Source organism: Eptatretus burgeri, chromosome 16 (genome assembly GCF_056783735.1).
Source record: "Eptatretus burgeri isolate ZD-2024b chromosome 16, Ebu_testis_v1, whole genome shotgun sequence".
NCBI lineage: Eukaryota > Metazoa > Chordata > Myxini > Myxiniformes > Myxinidae > Eptatretus > Eptatretus burgeri.
In genome coordinates, this window is record NC_140976.1 from 32,695,491 (window position 1) to 32,713,367 (window position 17,877).

Below are 17,877 nucleotides of genomic sequence, written 5' to 3' on the forward strand. Positions count from 1 at the left end.
CCTCAGATAATTCACTGTACTCGACCATACATAATTTACTGCATTCCAGCGAATTTACTGTAGTATATCTCAGTAAATTGACTTCACTTTACCTCAGTTAATTCATTATACTTTACGTGATGAACGTATAGATGTGGTGGTGGTGGTGACGGTCATCGTACTGGCTCAATTTCCTAACTTTATTCGTCGTATCCTTTGGGATCGTTTACTTTGACGTTTGAACGACAATCAAGACGCTTCTTCACGTCGGTCCCATCTTTTCCATGGTGTGCTCCATGATGCGATTCCATCCGTTCGCAACATACCAGAGCGGCAGTTTTTTTTTAATGGGTCGATTGTGCCGAAGTTCGAAACCAAGACAGACAACCGAGAGAGATAAACTTGGTGTCAAACAGCTAAGTGATGAAGATCGTTGATTCAAGGCGGGGCACGTTCGCGCGATATTTTATCCGGCAACGTCTCTTCAATAACAGGCGAACGTGCTGAAGAAGAAGTAGTAGAAGAAGTAGAAGAAGTAGAAGAAGTAGAAGAAGTAGAAGAAGTAGAAGAAGTAGAAGAAGTAGAAGATGTAGAAGATGTAGAAGAAGTAGAAGAAGTAGAAGAAGTAGAAGAAGTAGAAGAAGAAGTAGAAGAAGAAGAAGAAGAAGAGTCCCTGAATCCGGGTCTCACCGTTCAGCGCGGTGTATTGTGGTCGTAGTGCGGCCTGCCCTTTCGCCATCTTTTTTGGGCGGGAGGCAATTGCCGTCTTGCGTGCATTCAGAGGAACTGGAGAATCTTGTCGAGTTTTTCGGGCCACGGCATCCTTGACGTAATCGTCTGTTCGACATGCTGTCGACAATGTGCTCTTCGACCCGGTGCTTGTCGGTGGCCCGTTGCTAATCGGAAGGCCTTCATCCGTGTGGTAATTTCTTATTTTTTTTTTATAGTTGTGCTGTGGCTTCGGCCCCCTCGGCTCGGGCGCCATGGCAGGAACGTTCGAGCCAACCGACGAGGAGAGCTGGTATTTCGGGCAGATCAGCAGGAACGAAACGCAGAAACTCTTGCAGGGCTCCAGGCACGGCACGTTCCTGGTGCGGCAAAGCACCACGTCGCCGGGAGATTACGTGCTGTCCGTGAGCGAGAATTCCCGGGTCTCGCACTACATAATCAACTGGATTCAACAGAAACAGTTGCTCAAGATCGGAGATCAGGAGTTCAAGGACCTTTCGGCGCTGCTCGAGTTCTACAAGATCCACTACCTGGACACGACGACGCTCATCGAGCCGTGCCGCAAGTCCCCCGAGCTGCAGCTACAACAGCAACCCGCCCAAGCGTCTAACAAGACGGTGGACGACTCCGTTGTGGAGAAAGTCAGAGCTAAGTTTGATTTCCTGGGAAAGGATGAGGAGGACTTACCGTTCAAGCGTGGTGAGATCCTCACGATTATTGCCAAACCCGAGGACCAGTGGTGGAGCGCCCGTAATAAAGAGGGTCGTATCGGCATGATTCCCGTGACTTATGTAGAGAGGGCCACCACCCGCCCGCTGTCCATGAACACCAACAACCGGCATAGTCTAACGTCCGGCCCCCCTCAGGTTCCCAGCTCCGTTGCGAGCTCGGATCCCGGGCCGTACGCGCAGCCCCACCATGTAGGTGTGCCGCCGCTACCCAGCTTGAATAACGGGCCGGTGTACGCGGCGGTGATCCAGAAACGGGTCCCCAACGCCTATGACAAGACCGCACTACCTTTGAATGTGAGCTCTGGCTTTGTGTGTACGAGTACGAGTAACGTGTTAGCTTTGTGTGCTCTTAAAAAAACGGCGATGTTTTAACTTGACGGAGCAGTTTGGCTTTGTTTTGATGGGTTATTCGTTTTCCTTTGTGCGCACATTTAATGCTCACGAATGATCCCACATGAAGTCTGGTCCTCATCGAATATGATGAATGAACCAACCGTTGAGGGCGGAGGTGTTGCAGCACCAGCCGTTTCCCATGACGACGACAATTGAACGAAGTGACAATTCCGACGCCCCCTTCCCCCCCCCTCTTCCTAAAGGGTCACTTCATCTCGAGCTCAATGCTCGCTGCCTATTTATCTGAGTATCTCTGTTATTATTATTATTATTATTATTATTATTATTATAATAAAAAATACCGTTTCAAGGGAAGTATAAAAGTCCATATTTTTGACAGGCAGAAGATGAGCAAACGGTGAGTCATGAAAATACAAGTCCAGCTGTGAAATGGCATTTATAAAGTGCAGCTAACCCCCACCTTAACCCCGCCCCCTGCCCCTCAAAGCAAAGGGGGTAAAAAAACAACAACAGAACAACCCCACCTTTTCTCGATTTGCTTTGTTATTGTTTGGAGGACTGTTTGCACCTGGTGTGGTAAGCGCAACACTTCCACAAATGAGTCCATTTCTACCGTTCTTCCTTCCATGTTGCTCAACAACAAGTGCAATTGTTGTGTTTTCATCGCCTCATTCCACGTGGCCTCAATTTGACAATTCTGTGTTTTCGGGTCGCACGACTTCTGTTGTGTATGAAACTTGTGAATTGCAAAGTGAAGGAAACCTCTTCACCTGCTCATCACAGACTTGATTTTCTGTTCTGCCGAATGTGCTGTCAAGTTAAAATGTCACTGCTGTCTTTCCCAAGTTCATATTGTGGGTTTTGGTTAAAAAATAATAATAATAAAATGTGTACGAGAAACCGATTGTGTCCCGTACACGGGACAGCAAAATGAGCACAGTACTTTCATCTTCAATCAGATTTCTGTTTTGATCTTCTGTCAAGTGCTGGACAAAATTTTTGGACCACCTTCTCACAAGCCCTCGACCCCCCCTCTCTTCTCACAAGCCCTCGACCCCCCCTCTCTTCTCACAAGCCCTCGACCCCCCCCCTCTCTTCTCACAAGCACTCGACCCCCCTCTCTTCTCAAAAGCCCTCGACCCCCCTCTCTTCTCAAAAGCCCTCGACCCCCCTCTCTTCTCACAAGCCCTCGACCCCCCTCTCTTCTCACAAGCCCTCGACCCCCTCTCTTCTCACAAGCCCTCGACCCCCCTCTCTTCTCACAAGCCCTCGACCCCCCTCTCTTCTCACAAGCCCTCGACCCACCCTCTCTTCTCACAAGCACTTGACCCCCCCTCTCTTCTCACAAGCACTCGACCCCCCTCTTCTCACAAGGTTATGAGAGTAGCATTTATACCCCTCTTTTCGCAAGCCATCAAACTCTCTTCCCCTCCCCATCTTCTTGCATGCAGTCTCCTATAAGCACCCCTTGTAATATCGTTTCTCAGTTCCATCCATCCTGTCGCTTTCTCTCGTGCTTGAAAAGTTTGATGATATTGCATTCTATAAAGTTGTGGTTCATAACCACAAGACCGTTCTGCTTCCCTATTTCAGATGTTTTTCCTTGTTTTTGCTCGTTAAGCAAATGCACTTGTTTTTTTTCTTCTTTTTTTTTTTTGGCATTTCAAACAAAAAATTCCCCTTATTGTTTCTTTAATGAAGTTGTGCAAATCTTTTCCCTTGTTCTCACATTGTTTTGGCATTTGAATCAAACTTGTCCATCTCTTTGTTTTTATTTGAACAGGCTGTTTTGGCAACGTGATATTTAAATTTTGCTCGATTCATGATATTTGAAAGGTTCGTCCATTTTTCACCATGTACAGTTTGAACAATTGCAATCCATTGTTTTGTACAACAGTTATTGGAATTGACCCCAGATCCTCATGTTGGTCTGCTTGATCGTAAGGCACCATCTTCGAATGTTTTTTGATTGTCCGAGACGTGCCGTGACCATATTCGCTTTCTAATCAGGAAATGAACAAACTTTGGACGTTTGTTGTTCATTTGCTTTAGATTTCGTGAATAATTAGTTTTGAGGAATGCAATGCATGATTGGTGCAGAATATGCACGCGTGGCAGTTTGTTTGTCTGAAGAGGTTGACTAAGCATTGTTTCTTTCAAATGTTAATTTTATTTGTTTTTGAAGGAAGAATTTAATGTTCTGTGCATGGAAGAATGGTACGTTAATCAGCAGTTTCACTGACGAGTTACATTAGTTGAAGTCCTGGTTTAGTTAGGAGAGTGCTTTTCCCTGCATAAGCAAAGATGACCCTTAAAGGGAAGTTTGCAAGCCAGCATTTTTGTTTGTTCTCATTTTCAGTAATTTTTGATTGCCATTGTTATACTTTTTCATCATGTAGAGCAGGGTAGAGGGACAAAAGAGGGTGAGTCTTTGAGGATAAAGGACACGGGGAACGATGAGAACAAGGGGATGACACAGGGGGTGAACACGATGGATAGAGACACAATCTCTCATTCACAGAGGAGGAAGGAAAGACTGGAAACATGGAATGAGTGGGGTTTTTGTAATTGTTAATTGTGGGGGGGGGGGGTGTGGTTGAAAAGATAATGGTCCTGGATGGAGTTTCATATGGGATGGTGGCGGAAAAGCTGTCTCGAAGCCTTGAAGGGAAGTATGAGATTGAAGAGACTGAGAAAGTTAGTTGCACACACAAAGGAAGAACAAATGAGTGGTGAGTAGTGCATCTCTGGATTTTCGGAATTTTGCCAGAAGGGTTTACTGGCAGGACCATGTGCACTTTATAGAAACATCGGGGGAGGGAACAGCACTGAAAGAGCAGAGGGGGTGCAAGACCAGAAATGAGGTGGTAGAAGACAGAGATTACTGACCTGTGTGTGGTTTTAAAGTGGTCGACCCTTAGGCTCAGCTTCATTGTGGGAGATGCTAATGATTTTGAAGACTGAAAGACCTGAGCAAGGTGTGAGGCAGTGGCACCAGGCCAAAGGGTAGAGCAGTACCCCCATCAAGCTGTGGGTGAAGGCCTTGTAGTTGGATAAAAGATCAGATGTGCCAAGGAAAGACTGCACGATGGAGGATGCCCAGTGAGCGGCTGGCTTTGGAGTCCAACTTAGATGTGTGCTTTGCCCAAGAAAGATCATGACAGATGGTGAGGCCAAAAAGTTTGAGTGACTGAACTTATTGAAGAGGATTGTTAAGGATCTTCCAAGTGTAGAACCTGCTCGTGATTCTATCAAGGTCTGTTGGAGAGGAAAGAAGATGCGGGCTGTGTATCTGAAGGATGGGTGTGTTATGACAGAGGCTGTAGGCATCAACCAAGAGATGCAAGAGGATTTTGCAGAGAGTGAGAGAGATTGTTTATGAAGCTTAGGAATAGGATTGGGCGAGAACACTGCCTTGGGGCACTCCAGCCTTGACAGGGAGAGGAGATGAAAGGATTCCAGTGAGAGCCACATGTTGGTTATGAGAGTAGCGGAAGTCAGTCAGCCATGTGTGGAATTGGCATTGGATGCCATAGACAGGGTGTTTGGAGAGCAAGGTGGGGTGCCAGACCGGATAGAATGCCTCACATATGTCTAGAGAGACCTCCCTGATCTTGTGTCTGACACTGAGGGCCTCCATCCATTGGTGGGAGAGTAGAAGTAGCATATCCAGGGTAGAGTGACCGGGTCTGAAACAGATCTGATTATTTGAGATCACGCCCTTTGAGAAAAGGAAGTATTTTATGTCTTGTGATTATGGTGATGAAACAGACTGTTCATGGCAGGTCGCTATTATCCATGCAGCTGTAATGCGTCATCATTTTCCCGACATGACAACCATATATTTATGTCACACATTGCTTGAATGCCTTCCAGGTGTGCCCTTTGCAAAGGGAGGTGGGGGGGGATTGTAATTGGGAAGATCCATATTCAAAACTGGAGGCCCCACCAACTAGTGAAGTTGCTCATTAAGGAAGGTGACAATGCTGAACAGAAATGTTTACTCAGCCCAAGGACTCCAAAATTTGGTGTGAAGAATTTCATGCATTGTTTTACCATTTACCGTAAGAGCTTTTACTGAGGAAAATCTGTGGCACGATAGTTTGAGAACCTTTGTAACGATTGCTTAGTTTTCTTTATCCTTGACCCCACTCATATTTTTTGAGGCAGTGCGAGAAAACGCATACAATTTGTTTTGAGGATAGGTGGGGTTTTGTTTGGCTTTCTCTGTAGATTACTAGTCTGGTAACTGGAGATTGGTGTACTGAATGCTTGACTGTTAAAGGGCGAATGATACTGGGTCGGACATAATTGGGTAAAATGATTGCCATTGCTGTTGATCTGCAGCAGGCAGCCGTCTCTTGCTGACTTGTGGCGGACGTGCTATTTCTGTCCGTTGTCTCTCTGTCCTTTTACGTTTTGACTCAATTATTAATTGGTGTTCCCCATATTGTCATACTAAAGGTTTGTTGAAAATTTGATGGTAAAAGTTAGAGCCTGGACACACTCGCGCACGCAGCAGGAGACAGGCTAATTATATACGTCGGTCCATAAAGTGTACACCGCAAGTTTCTCAACACAAGTCTTTCATTTTGCTTTTTCTTCATGGCCAAGTGTGGCTTTAAAATTCCTGAACCCATCTCTATTCATGTCATTGGCGTCATCACCATGCACGGGACGCAGCTCAGAATTTGTGGGAGAGAATTTTTCTCACGAGGTGATTGTGATTCACGCAATGCGATCATCTATGCCAAAGGTCCAATATTAGGCCATTGCATATATGGGTGGGTATAAGTTCCTGAAATACAGCTTTTGTGCAACAAGGATGGGGATTATCTGAAATTGAAGTCCGAGTCCGTATTGTCTTATCGCCATGTGCACTCTGCTCATACGTTTTTAACGAGCGGTTCATGAAAACCAATCGAGACAAATGGTAAATGGCTTAGCTATGGAAACGTACTTGTTACAAAATGTTATATTTGAATAAGTAAATTGTTGTGCAAGTGGTTGGTTGGAAGTACCTTTGTACTTTATTTGACAAAAATAGTTCATGGTTTCTTTTTTTTTGTTTTTGTTTTTTTTACCTCTGCCACCAAAGGTGAAGGGGGTTATGTTTTCACCCCTCTCTGTCTGTCTGCTTGCTTGCTTGTTTGTGTATCTGTGTGCAGGATATCTCAAAAAGTTGACAGATCCGGATGAAATTTGATGGACATGTTGGGTGTGTGACGAGGAATAATTGATTCGATTTTTGTGACGATCCGAATCCGGATCTGAATATGATAATTATTTGATTTTCTAAGTGATTCTTCACCATTGAGAGATTGGGCCTAAAACGATATAGTGCTGTATAGCATGATATTTCAAAAATGTATTGGGCTCGATATGTTCTCGTGGATCAGGCAATACGTGGTGGAGGAAGGAATGTGCTCTTCCGAGTGTCCTTCTAGAAAATGGGATTATTATTAAAATAGTTCATTTGATAAAGGTATATAATAAGAAAATGTATTAAGCTTGAATGCAAATTAAATTGTTCAGACTTATGTTGGGAATATGTTGTCTGAAAGTTGTTATATATATATATATATATATATATATATATATATATATATATATATATATATATATATATATATATATATATATATATATATATATATATATATATTTTACATGTTACAATATTGTATAAGTAAATATTTTTGTATACTGTACAGGTGGCATTTTTGTTGTTTACAGCCAGAGGGATATTTTGCAAGTTTTTCATTTTGTGGTTCACCAATTCTTCCCCGTGTACACCTGCCACTACGAAACATGTTTTTTGTCTCAAAATGTGCGGTTGTGGCTTGATTCACAAAAATATCCACTTGTACAGTGTGCTCAATGCGGAACATTGCTTAGTTGACCACAACCATTGTTGCATAGCCACTAAATTTTCAAAAAACTGAATTTGGAAATGCCTCAAGGCTGGTAATAGTGAGTTGTCCAAATGTAAATTATAAAATGCACCGATGGTCATGATTACCTGAAACGTGTGCCACCGAAGTCTACAGACCTGAACCTAATTTGTGCAAAAACGCATTTTGACTGCTTTTGAAGGTTTGCATTGCAGTTGATCTATGAATTCCAAAGTAGTTCCATATTTAAGTTGAACGGCACTCAGTAGAGCGCATACCTCCGCCAGGCTGAACAGTTTACATTTTGTTTCCCACTGATGGGCTGGATCTGAATCCAGCCTTTAATCAAAATCTAATTGGCTTCTTCTTGTCACCTAACCAACTCATCCACAAAGTTTTGTCTGAATCTGTCCACAACCTTTTGAGATATCGTTTTTAACCCTATATCACTCTTGGATCTGGTGAAGAATCACTTAAAAATTCTTGGATCTGGTTCTTCACCAAAGTTGAATCGATTTTTTTTTCCAGTTTTTTTTTTCAGATACACCTCAACCTGTCTACCAAATTCTGTCTGATTCCGTCCACAACATTTTGAGATCCTTTTCACAGAAGGACAGATGGGTGAAAATTTAACCTCCGTCCACCTTAGGTGGCAGTGTGATGACTTTTTATTTTTATTTTAATTTTAAAATAAAGTCATCACACTGTCACCGAAGGTGGATGGGGGTTATAATGAAGTGTGATGACTTGTTTGTTTTTTTTTGTTAAATGAGTAAATCTATGACCAGGTGGTGAGCTGTAGTTGCCAGAGCAGAATGTTTGGGCATCAGTGTTTTGCCTTTCTTGGCCAAGTAGATCATGTCTTGTGATGACACCCATCTGACATGCTTACAAAAGTTGAAATATCTGCATCTGACTCCACCGATGAACCAGGCCAAGGAATTATGAAGTTGGTGTGGAACCACATCCTTGGCTTTATGTGTTCACAAGTGCGATGAAGTTGAAGGCCAATGCAGTGTTGCTGGTTGATTACTACGAATCACCAAATTCATAACTCGAGCAGCATTGTATTGTGTCCAGTATGTGCCGTGTTGCAAATAGTCTTTTCTGTCTGTTGATCATCTTCTTTCTCTCATCAGTGGAGCTTTCAGAAGATGAGTTATCAACCAGATCTTCTTTAGAAAGGGTTTCAGAGTAAACTAGATTGCTCATCTGACGGTTTGTTGGTGTCAGAAGGATGAACTGGTAAAACGTTTTCCGTTACTGGGAGCTTTTTCTTCAGGTTCCATGTGCAATATGGAGCATCGATGCCTTCCACTTGCTTAGTTCTTTGTATGAAGAGAGCTTGTTGAGTCTGGCTAATGTAAGAATCTCATTTTTACCTCGTAGTCTTACCCTGATTGTCATCACAGAATTTTTGGTGTGCGACCATGTATCCCATCTGGATTGGTGTCGATGGCTTGGCAGACTTGCCAAGAAATGGTGTACTCGTTGTAGCATTGGTGGTGGTGCTGTAACTCGAGGCCAACCAAATGAAATCATCACTGTCGATCTATGGAGGAGAAGTCTTCACCGAGCTGCTTGCAGAAGTTGACCTCCATGAATGTGTTCACATTTTTAAACTAACTTTACCAGTGACCTCTTTCCAGAAGTGCAATCTTGTGTGTGCTTGTCCGAACGGCATAGTACACATCCAACTGGAAAGGCGTGCCATCTGTAACGAGTTGTTGCACCATTCGCTCCTTCAGACATGAGCACTCGTTTACTGTAGGGCTCTCTGGTACTTGTTGGAACGTGTCCGGCTCGTTCTCCGGTCCTCCACGTAAATATTGATGGCTTCCTCATTTGGATCCAGTTGCATCGGAAAACAAAGAGCAATTGGAGATTGCAGGCTCTCACCAGGACTTGTTTTGTGTGGTGGTGTGTTATGTAATTGATAATAGGCATAATTAATACGCTTCAATAGGTAATTATACACAATTGGTACGTTTTTAAGATGTAAGTAGTACGTAACTTAATTAATTGATGTACTCTGTTCCAAATGTATGTTTTTAATGGACACCATACTCCTTTTGACATGATCCATCGCTTGTTTATTTCATTCCGAGTAAAACCATACAGACATTGATTGGAGGTCTTGGCTACCTAAGTCCCATGTGGCCTGCAAACAATCACGACTCAAAACAAGACAATGGAAACTTGACCGAGTGTTTTGTGTTGTTTTTTTTTCTCGCATCCCTCCCCGAAGCCTTACGAAGCATACCTGTGCTTATTTTTCCCTTCGTATTTTGAAAATGACCAATATGCACAAGCGGTCGCAATCTGAATACCAAACTGAGCTGGCATTTGTGTTGAGAGAGAAATAAATAAATAAATATATCATTGAACTTGTCAGCGATACGACGTGTAGGCTTACACTTTTATTTTTTTTTTTTACTACTTCCACTTATTGTGCTGGCATGATCTTATGCTTTCAACTGGCTATGGACAACGGTGCATCACCACTACTACCGAGTATGGGGGCACCACTGATGCAATGCCTCGATTTACCAGTTCAATGGTACTCATTTCACCGACCTCGGAAGGATGACAGGCTGAGTCAACTCCACCTAGTGTTAACTCAGCGGCTGACCGGGCTTGAACTCAGGACCTTAAGATCCCAAGCCCACCACCCGAACCACTAAGTCGACACCAGGCTTCGGCTTGCATAGCATAGGCTAACGAGGCTGGCCTGGTGTTAAACCTGAAAGTGAAGTCTGCTATTTCATTGCATCTCACCCTAAGCATCAGATTTTGGCTTTCCTCCTCACTTTACTGACGTGACAGAAGCACTGCTACTTTGTAACACTCGTAATTGTAGCCTGTCATGTCATTTGTTGGTTGAGTGTTGATGCACGATTGTTTATCAAAAAAAAATCCAAATCGAGATCGGCTGCAGTGTCCGCAACAACTTTGCTTTCTTTTTACTCTTACTTCTTCCAATTGGTTGCGAAACTGCTGAAGCTCAGATTCGTTTGTAAATTGAATGACAATACAGTCCTCTTTATTGAGGAAATGAAACGCGCAACCCAAAATTTTGACGAAAATGCGGCACTCTTCTTACCCACGTTGATAGACGTGGGCGTCGCAATATTGCTTGCATCGATGGTTATGCCCAATTGGAATGCCACTTGTGATTGGTCAATCACGCAAGTTAGCTGGCATTGCACACCGCGATGTTCTATAATGCTTTTGCTGATTTGCCATGTGATTTCACTAACATTATTTGAATAACCTTAGGCACGATTCTATGCGTTTTTATCCCCACTTTCAAACAAACATGCGTGATATTGTAATTGACTTCTGTCTTTCTATCCGTCCGTCCATCACTCTATCTCTTCCTGAATGGTTGTGCAGAAATTCACCAAACTTTGTAGTTATGATCATCATGTGGCACAACGGTGCAAGAACAGTATCGTTTTGAGCCCCGCCTCGGGGCGTAAAAAGGTCAGATGCCAAAACGTTCGATTACGAGCATATATTTTAACATTTTAAAAGTGAAACTTTATAAACATTGGGAGACTCATGAAATATGGAACAATTTTTAGATCCTCGTGGAGGATCTCTAAGGCCAAGGTCACATTTTCTCTACGGCGGCCGTACGCCCTCTGAATTGACAGAAACGTGCGGCGGCCGCAGAGAAACTGAGGTGGCCTCAGGAAGGCCCTACGCCATTTGGCTATATTTAACAGGCCATAGGGGCGCCGTGGAATTATAGCACGGAGTTATAACTTTTTTTTCATTTCTACGTTCGCCGTAGCAATTCGACAAAGCCAAGCTATGATGTAGATGTGTTCCACGTCGACCGTATGTAGGGCGTACGGTGGGCTTGCGTTATTCGTGCGGCTGCCGTAAGCTCTTCTCAATGAAAAATGAATTTTCCCAACCCCCAAAATTTAAGGCGGCTGCACTATTTCCACGGTTGTCGTACGGTGGCCTTGCGGTCTGTGTGACTACCTGCGGGCAACGCAGGGTCGACGCACAGTTCCCCTACACCCGCCGTGCACCTACGTACGGCCTCCGTGGCAGTCTGCGTCGACCGTGCGTCCACCGTGCGCTACCGATAGAGATCGGAGTATAGGTGTTTGCCTATACCAGTGTTTCTCAACCGGGGTTCCCCGGAACCCTAGGGTTCTGCAAGAGGTCGCTAGGGGTTCCGTGAGAAACTAATAAATAGGCTAATGTATTTTTGAGTATTTTTTTTATTATTTAATATTCGTAATTTTACTTAACACGTACGGCATATTGTTGGAAACTCCTTGGTTATTATAATAGAGGCTTCAACCTCTTATATTATTTACAATGATAACAACCATAGGGAATGTTATATTATAACGACCACGAAGCGTGATGGACGCCCGGAATAACGACTCGTCATGGAACACGGCACACGGCCTGTACGTGATGACGTCACCCACTCGAAGCACGATGCGTGATGGACGCCCGGAATAACGACTCGTCATTGAACACGGCACACGGCCTGTACGTGATGACGTCACCACTGATGACGTGGTCTGTCTGTGTCATGGCTAATAAACTTGACAAAAAGGGGGTCATTTTTTCCTTAAACCAGGTATCCAAAAAAAAGGTTATATTTACCACGTGAACTACGATATAAATATAAAGGAGCTAGATATTAATAATGGTATATAATAATTTTTATGCAGGGGTTCCCTGAGACATGAAAACTATTTCAAGGGTTCCACAAGGGTAAAAAGGTTGAGAAACGCTGGCCTATACAGTGGTGCCCCCACAATCCCAATTTAATTCGTTCCAGGAGGCTGTTCGGATTGCAAAAAGTTCGGATTCCAAAAATATTTTCCCAAAAAGAAATAATGGAGTGAATTAATCCGTTCGTGGAGCCAAAGAAAACCCACTTTCAAGACACTTTAAACTGAAATTACCCATGTTTAAGATAAAATAAGATGAGTAAATGACCTTCGGTGGCGGTGTATTGTATGTAAACTGGTACAATCACCAATCCAAAGGTCCACACAGGCTCGAGCTCCGTCCTGTGTTCCGATCGCTCGCGCACTCTGCGAGAGCGCTGCCCCCAGGGAAGCTCATCAAACATGCAGCCCACAGAACCACAATCACTTTCATCAAACGCATCGGGCTGACGTAATCATGGATATTCCAAATTACAACCGGTTTTGCTGTGAAATTCAATCCTTGCCCGACAGTCCGTCACACCACGTGATCGGATTGCTTTTTTTGTTATTAATTAAAACACAAGATGATTAAAAAAACAAATATCACAAATGAAGGTGAAAACACGAGGTAAGGCTTAAGTCACATTTGGCTCGGCGGCCGGAGGGTCTACAAAATGTACGGGCACTAGCAATTATAAAGCGGTCGCAGTATTTCCACGGTCACACAATGTAGCAGTCACATTTGTTTTTATTTTTCGGGTAGACGCACGGGGTATTTATAAATTGTGGAGACTGAAAATGTGGGGATGCCGTTCGGTCTTTGATTTGATGTCGCACGGTGACCTTAAGGCGTCCTTGCGGTGGCCATAGAATTTTCAAGGCAAACGCAAGTTCGCCTCATGGTGCCCGCAAGGCGACCGCAGGGGGGCCATAAGGCCACCGTACGGCGACCGTGGAAATAGTGCGGCCGCCGTAATTTTTTGGGGGTTGGGAAAATTCATTTTTCATTGAGAAGAGCTTACGGCAGCCGCACGAATAACGCAAGCCCACCCTACGGTCGACGTGGAACACATCTACGTCATAGCTTGGCTTTGTCGAATTGCTACAGCGAACAAGGAAATGAAAAAAGTTATAACTCCGCACTATAATTCCACGGCGCCTCTACGGCCTGTAAAATATAGCCATACGGCGTAGGGCCACCCTGAGGCCACCTCAGTTTCTCTGCGGCCGCCGCATGTTTCTGTCAATTCAGAGGGCATACGGCCGCCGTATCCTTGCCGTAGAGCAAATGTGACTGAGGCCTAAAGTATCGATTGACACACGAGAGATGCTTTCACGAGTACTTCCACCGACGAACTGAATGAACAAAGCGCGAAGATGCGGCTCGAACAGGTGGGGGAGACGCGTGAACAAACATGAACGCTACGTTGTGTTCGGTTTTTTTAAAAATGTATTAGGTTTTTAGGGCAAAATTTACTCGAAAAATTGTTCGGATTCCAATTTGTTCAAACAATGGGGCGTTCCGATTCTGGGGGCACCACGGTATATTATTGTTATAGTATATTCAGTTATATATATATATATATATACTGTTATATTTTTATTTCAGTAAAAAAAAGAACTGGTATATATACCCACTCGTTACCGTCCGTCTGGCCGCACGTTCGTCTTAGGGTCCCCCTGCTGTCGTCTTGCGGGCACCTTGCGTCTGCCTTGAAAATTCTATGGCCGCCGCAGCGACGCCCTAAGGTCACCGTGTGACATCAAATCAAAGACCGTACGGCACCCCCACGTTTTCGGTCTCCACGATTTCTAAATACGCCATGCGGCTACCCGAAAAATAAAAACATATGTGACTGCTACATCGTGACCGTGGAAATACTGCGGCCGCCGTATAATTGCTAGTGGCCGTAGATTTTGGAGACCCCACGGCCACCGTGGCAAATGTGACCTCGGCCTAAGTCTTACTCACGTTGTTGTTCTTCTTCTTGTGGACTTTTTTGTTTCACAGCCTACAGTTTTCATCGAAACTTCCTGAAACTTGACATATACAGGTATATGTAAAAATACCCTGCACAGATAGTAACCATCTCCGATTTTGAGAATTCCTCCTAGAAAAAAAGTTATGACGTCAAAATATCTCCGCAAATGGAAATCGCGTAAAAAATTATCTCCGAAACTCGGCAAGCTTTTTGAATTCTGTTTGCGGGAATCGAACAGGGCATTAGCAGAGATGAATTACCACACATATGATACATCACTATGACGTCATATCAATTTTTATGACTTCATTCCTATTTTTTGTTTCACAACCCAGAGTTTTCATCGGATCTTCGTGAAACTTGCCATGTATAGGCAGTAACCATCTCCGATTTTGGAAATCCTTCCGAGAAAAAAGGTTGACGTCATATCGCCGCTAATGAAAATCTCCTATACCATTAGCTCCGAAACTAGGCAAGCTGTTTGAATTTTGTTTGCGGCAATCAAGCCAGGCGTTGGCACAGATAATTTATCGCAAACCTGATACATCACAATGACGTCATATTCGATATTTATGACGTCATTAAGAGGACGAGGATCTTAGCTCATTTGAGCTTGTTTTGGATCAATCCCCCGTTTCATGCCAAAGGGGAGGGGTGGCGACTTGGGGTCACAGGGGAGATTGTGGGGGAAATTTTTTTTAACTCAAAATTTGATATTGGGTCATTCATGGTGGAACTTTTTGCCATCTTTCAACTTTGCTTTGGGAGAGAAGCTTGTGGATTTGTGATGGCACACCATTGACTTCGCCCTCGTCAATATTTCAATATTACAGAAGGTGCCAAAAACAAAACAAAAGTTTGATTTCCGACCTGAATTGAATGTTGCGGTTTACAGAATCGTGTTTGTGTGTGGTGTGGGAACACACATACTGACCATTGTTAATCACTTTTTACCTCCGCCACCAAAGGTGGACGGAAGTTATGTTTTCACCCGTCTGTCTGTCTGTCTGTCTGTCTGTCTCTTTCTGGCTGTGAGCAGGTTATCTCAAAAAGTTACAGACGGATTTGGACGAAACTTGATGGACAGGTTGGGTGTGTGCCGAGGACAAATTGATTCGAGTTTGGTGAATATTTGGATCTGGATACTATAATTTTTTTTAAAGTGATTCTTCACCATTGAGGGATGGGGCCAAAAGCGATTATATAGCACTATATCTAAAAAAAAAGTTGTGGATGCATTATGCCAAAACTAGGTGGATGAGTTGGGTAGGTGACGAAAACAAGCTGATTCGATTTTGGTTTAGGTCCGAATCTGTCCTCTGGGTAGGATACAAAATGTAAGCTGTTCATCCTGGTGGAGCTCAGCGCTCCACCGAGTGCCGGTCTAGTTTTAAATGTTTAATTTTTCTCTTTGCACAAGTGTTTTTTGGATCTGGAAAAGGAGCACCAACCAACCAAGATCTCTCTACGAGCTTGTAGAGCTGAACACAAGCTTACAGAAATGGGGAATGCTCTTATTGGTGGTATCTTCAAGTTTCACCACCAGGAAAATAATTTCTTTAATTGAAATACATTGACATTTCACCTGCTCGTGCCAATCTGATCATATCGGTTTCTGCTCATGTGACCCATTTAACTTCAGCGTTCTACCTCAGATTGGGCTTGTGGACAGGCATTTCCTGGCGGTGTGACAATTATTTGGGGGAACGATAACTGCAGACTCTCTTAAAGATGTTTCCTCGAGGGTGTGTTCTCTCAGGAGCCCGTCATGTGTTGCAGGTTGTCGGTGTGGTTTTGCGTGCTTGAGCATCGTTTGATTCTATTTTCTTTCCAGTAAACTACCGAGATGCAATCTTTCCGAGTTGTTTTGGATGGAGATGGGAGGACCTCGGTGTGTTTCCTGCCTTGTTTTTTTGTACACTTGGGGTTATTTTTCTCCTTCCTCACTGGTTGCCAGCAAAGCCTGAGTTTCTGTTCTTCCATCAGATTTTCTTATTTTGGGAGCAGGGAGGGGTGAATCTTTTCATAATGAAAGGTCTGTACGGTTGTATTTGATCCTACTTTTAATAATGTAGTTTTGTTTGTCCAAGTTTCCTGTGAATTCCACACATTGTATCGACTTTTGTGGTTTTATATTTTACCAAATTTATTTTTGCTCTGCTTTATGTTTTACCATAATTGATTTTTCTTTTTTTTGTTTGGGGGATGGGGTGTTAATATAGCATGGCTCAACATTAGCTTTTTTGTTTTTCTGCGTGTCCATGAGACAGCTCAGAGAGGGGAACAATACTTAAGATGGATCTCTGTGTGAAAGCCGTGTACACCATTATGAGCTCGGTGCGCCTCAGGAATGTCTTCACTCTGGAGAATACCTAGACAGTGACTGGCCTTTGTTTGAGGCTTACCTACTGTATGATCCTACTATGAAAGGTTATGGCAGATCGACATCGTGAAGCCAATGAGTTACAAGGACTACACCTATTACATTAACTCTCCAGAGAAGTGGATTTGATAGTTTGATTGCCGATTCTTGTGGAAAGACAATGTGAGAGCGTGTGACTTGCATTTGTTGAACGAAGGATTGTTTATAAATATCCATGAGAAGTAGAAGTTGTGAAGCAATTGCAAACGGTTCCCCTTCATACTGTGTTCGTGAATATATGGCGAGTGGTTCTTGTTGCACTTTCCATGTTTTGTTTGTTTTGGTCCCCCCCCCTCCCCTCATATTGATGAGGAGTCTCCGTCCAAGTTCGAGGCTTCATCTTGTCTTTGGTGCCACTACAACACATAGTGGGTTTTTTATTTTCTAACTAGCAACGAGTACAACAACCAGTTTTCAAGACATTCCGTCAGGGAGTTCATGTGTACGGAAGTCAAGCAGACCCACAAACAGAAAGATGATAAGTTCGTGTTTGTTTTAGGGGGTTTTGTTGTGAGTTATTTTTTTTTAACTCTTTTCAAAAAGGGGTGGGATGAGGTCCTCTGACATTGTCATGTATCCACTTGAGCATACAATGTACTCTTGAATATCATGTGGGGGGGGGGGGTTACTTTCCTGGAAAATGCTGTGATATTCAAAACTACGATGGTCAAAAACCAATTTCCTGTAGAAAAAGGGGGATAGATTCCTGGGCTTTGAGAAACTATAGAGGAAGGAAGGCAATCAAAAAATAAACACATCACAATTGAAACGAGAAGGGCACTCGGTAGAGTGCATACCTAAACCCCGTAATGCCTGATCCATGAGAACATATCGGGCCCAATACATTTTTGAGATATCGTTTTAGGCTCCATTTCTCAATGGTGAAGAATCTCTTTAAAAATTCTCGTAGTCTGATCCGGATCCGGATCGTCATCAAAATCTAATCAGTCATCCTTGTCACACACCGAACCTGTCCACAAAATTTCACCCAGATCCATCCACAACTTTTTGAAATGTCATGCACACAAACAGACTGACAAGCAGATAAACAAGCTGGTAGGCGACGAGGGATTCGCTAGGATCGAAGCGCTGGGT

General features: G+C 43.5%; 1 protein-coding gene across 1 annotated transcript in view; it reads left to right on the top strand.

Annotated features, from left to right (window-relative positions):
- Positions 1–643: 643 nt before the first annotated feature.
- Positions 644–17,877, top strand: part of LOC147010833 (adapter molecule crk-like) — a 28,736-nt gene continuing 11,502 nt past the window's right edge. Inside the window, exon 1 of the mRNA XM_085859970.1 lies at positions 644–1,733. Within this exon, the coding sequence (XP_085716096.1) occupies positions 963–1,733 (771 nt within the window). The 5' untranslated portion in view covers positions 644–962. The remainder of the gene's footprint in view (positions 1,734–17,877) is intronic.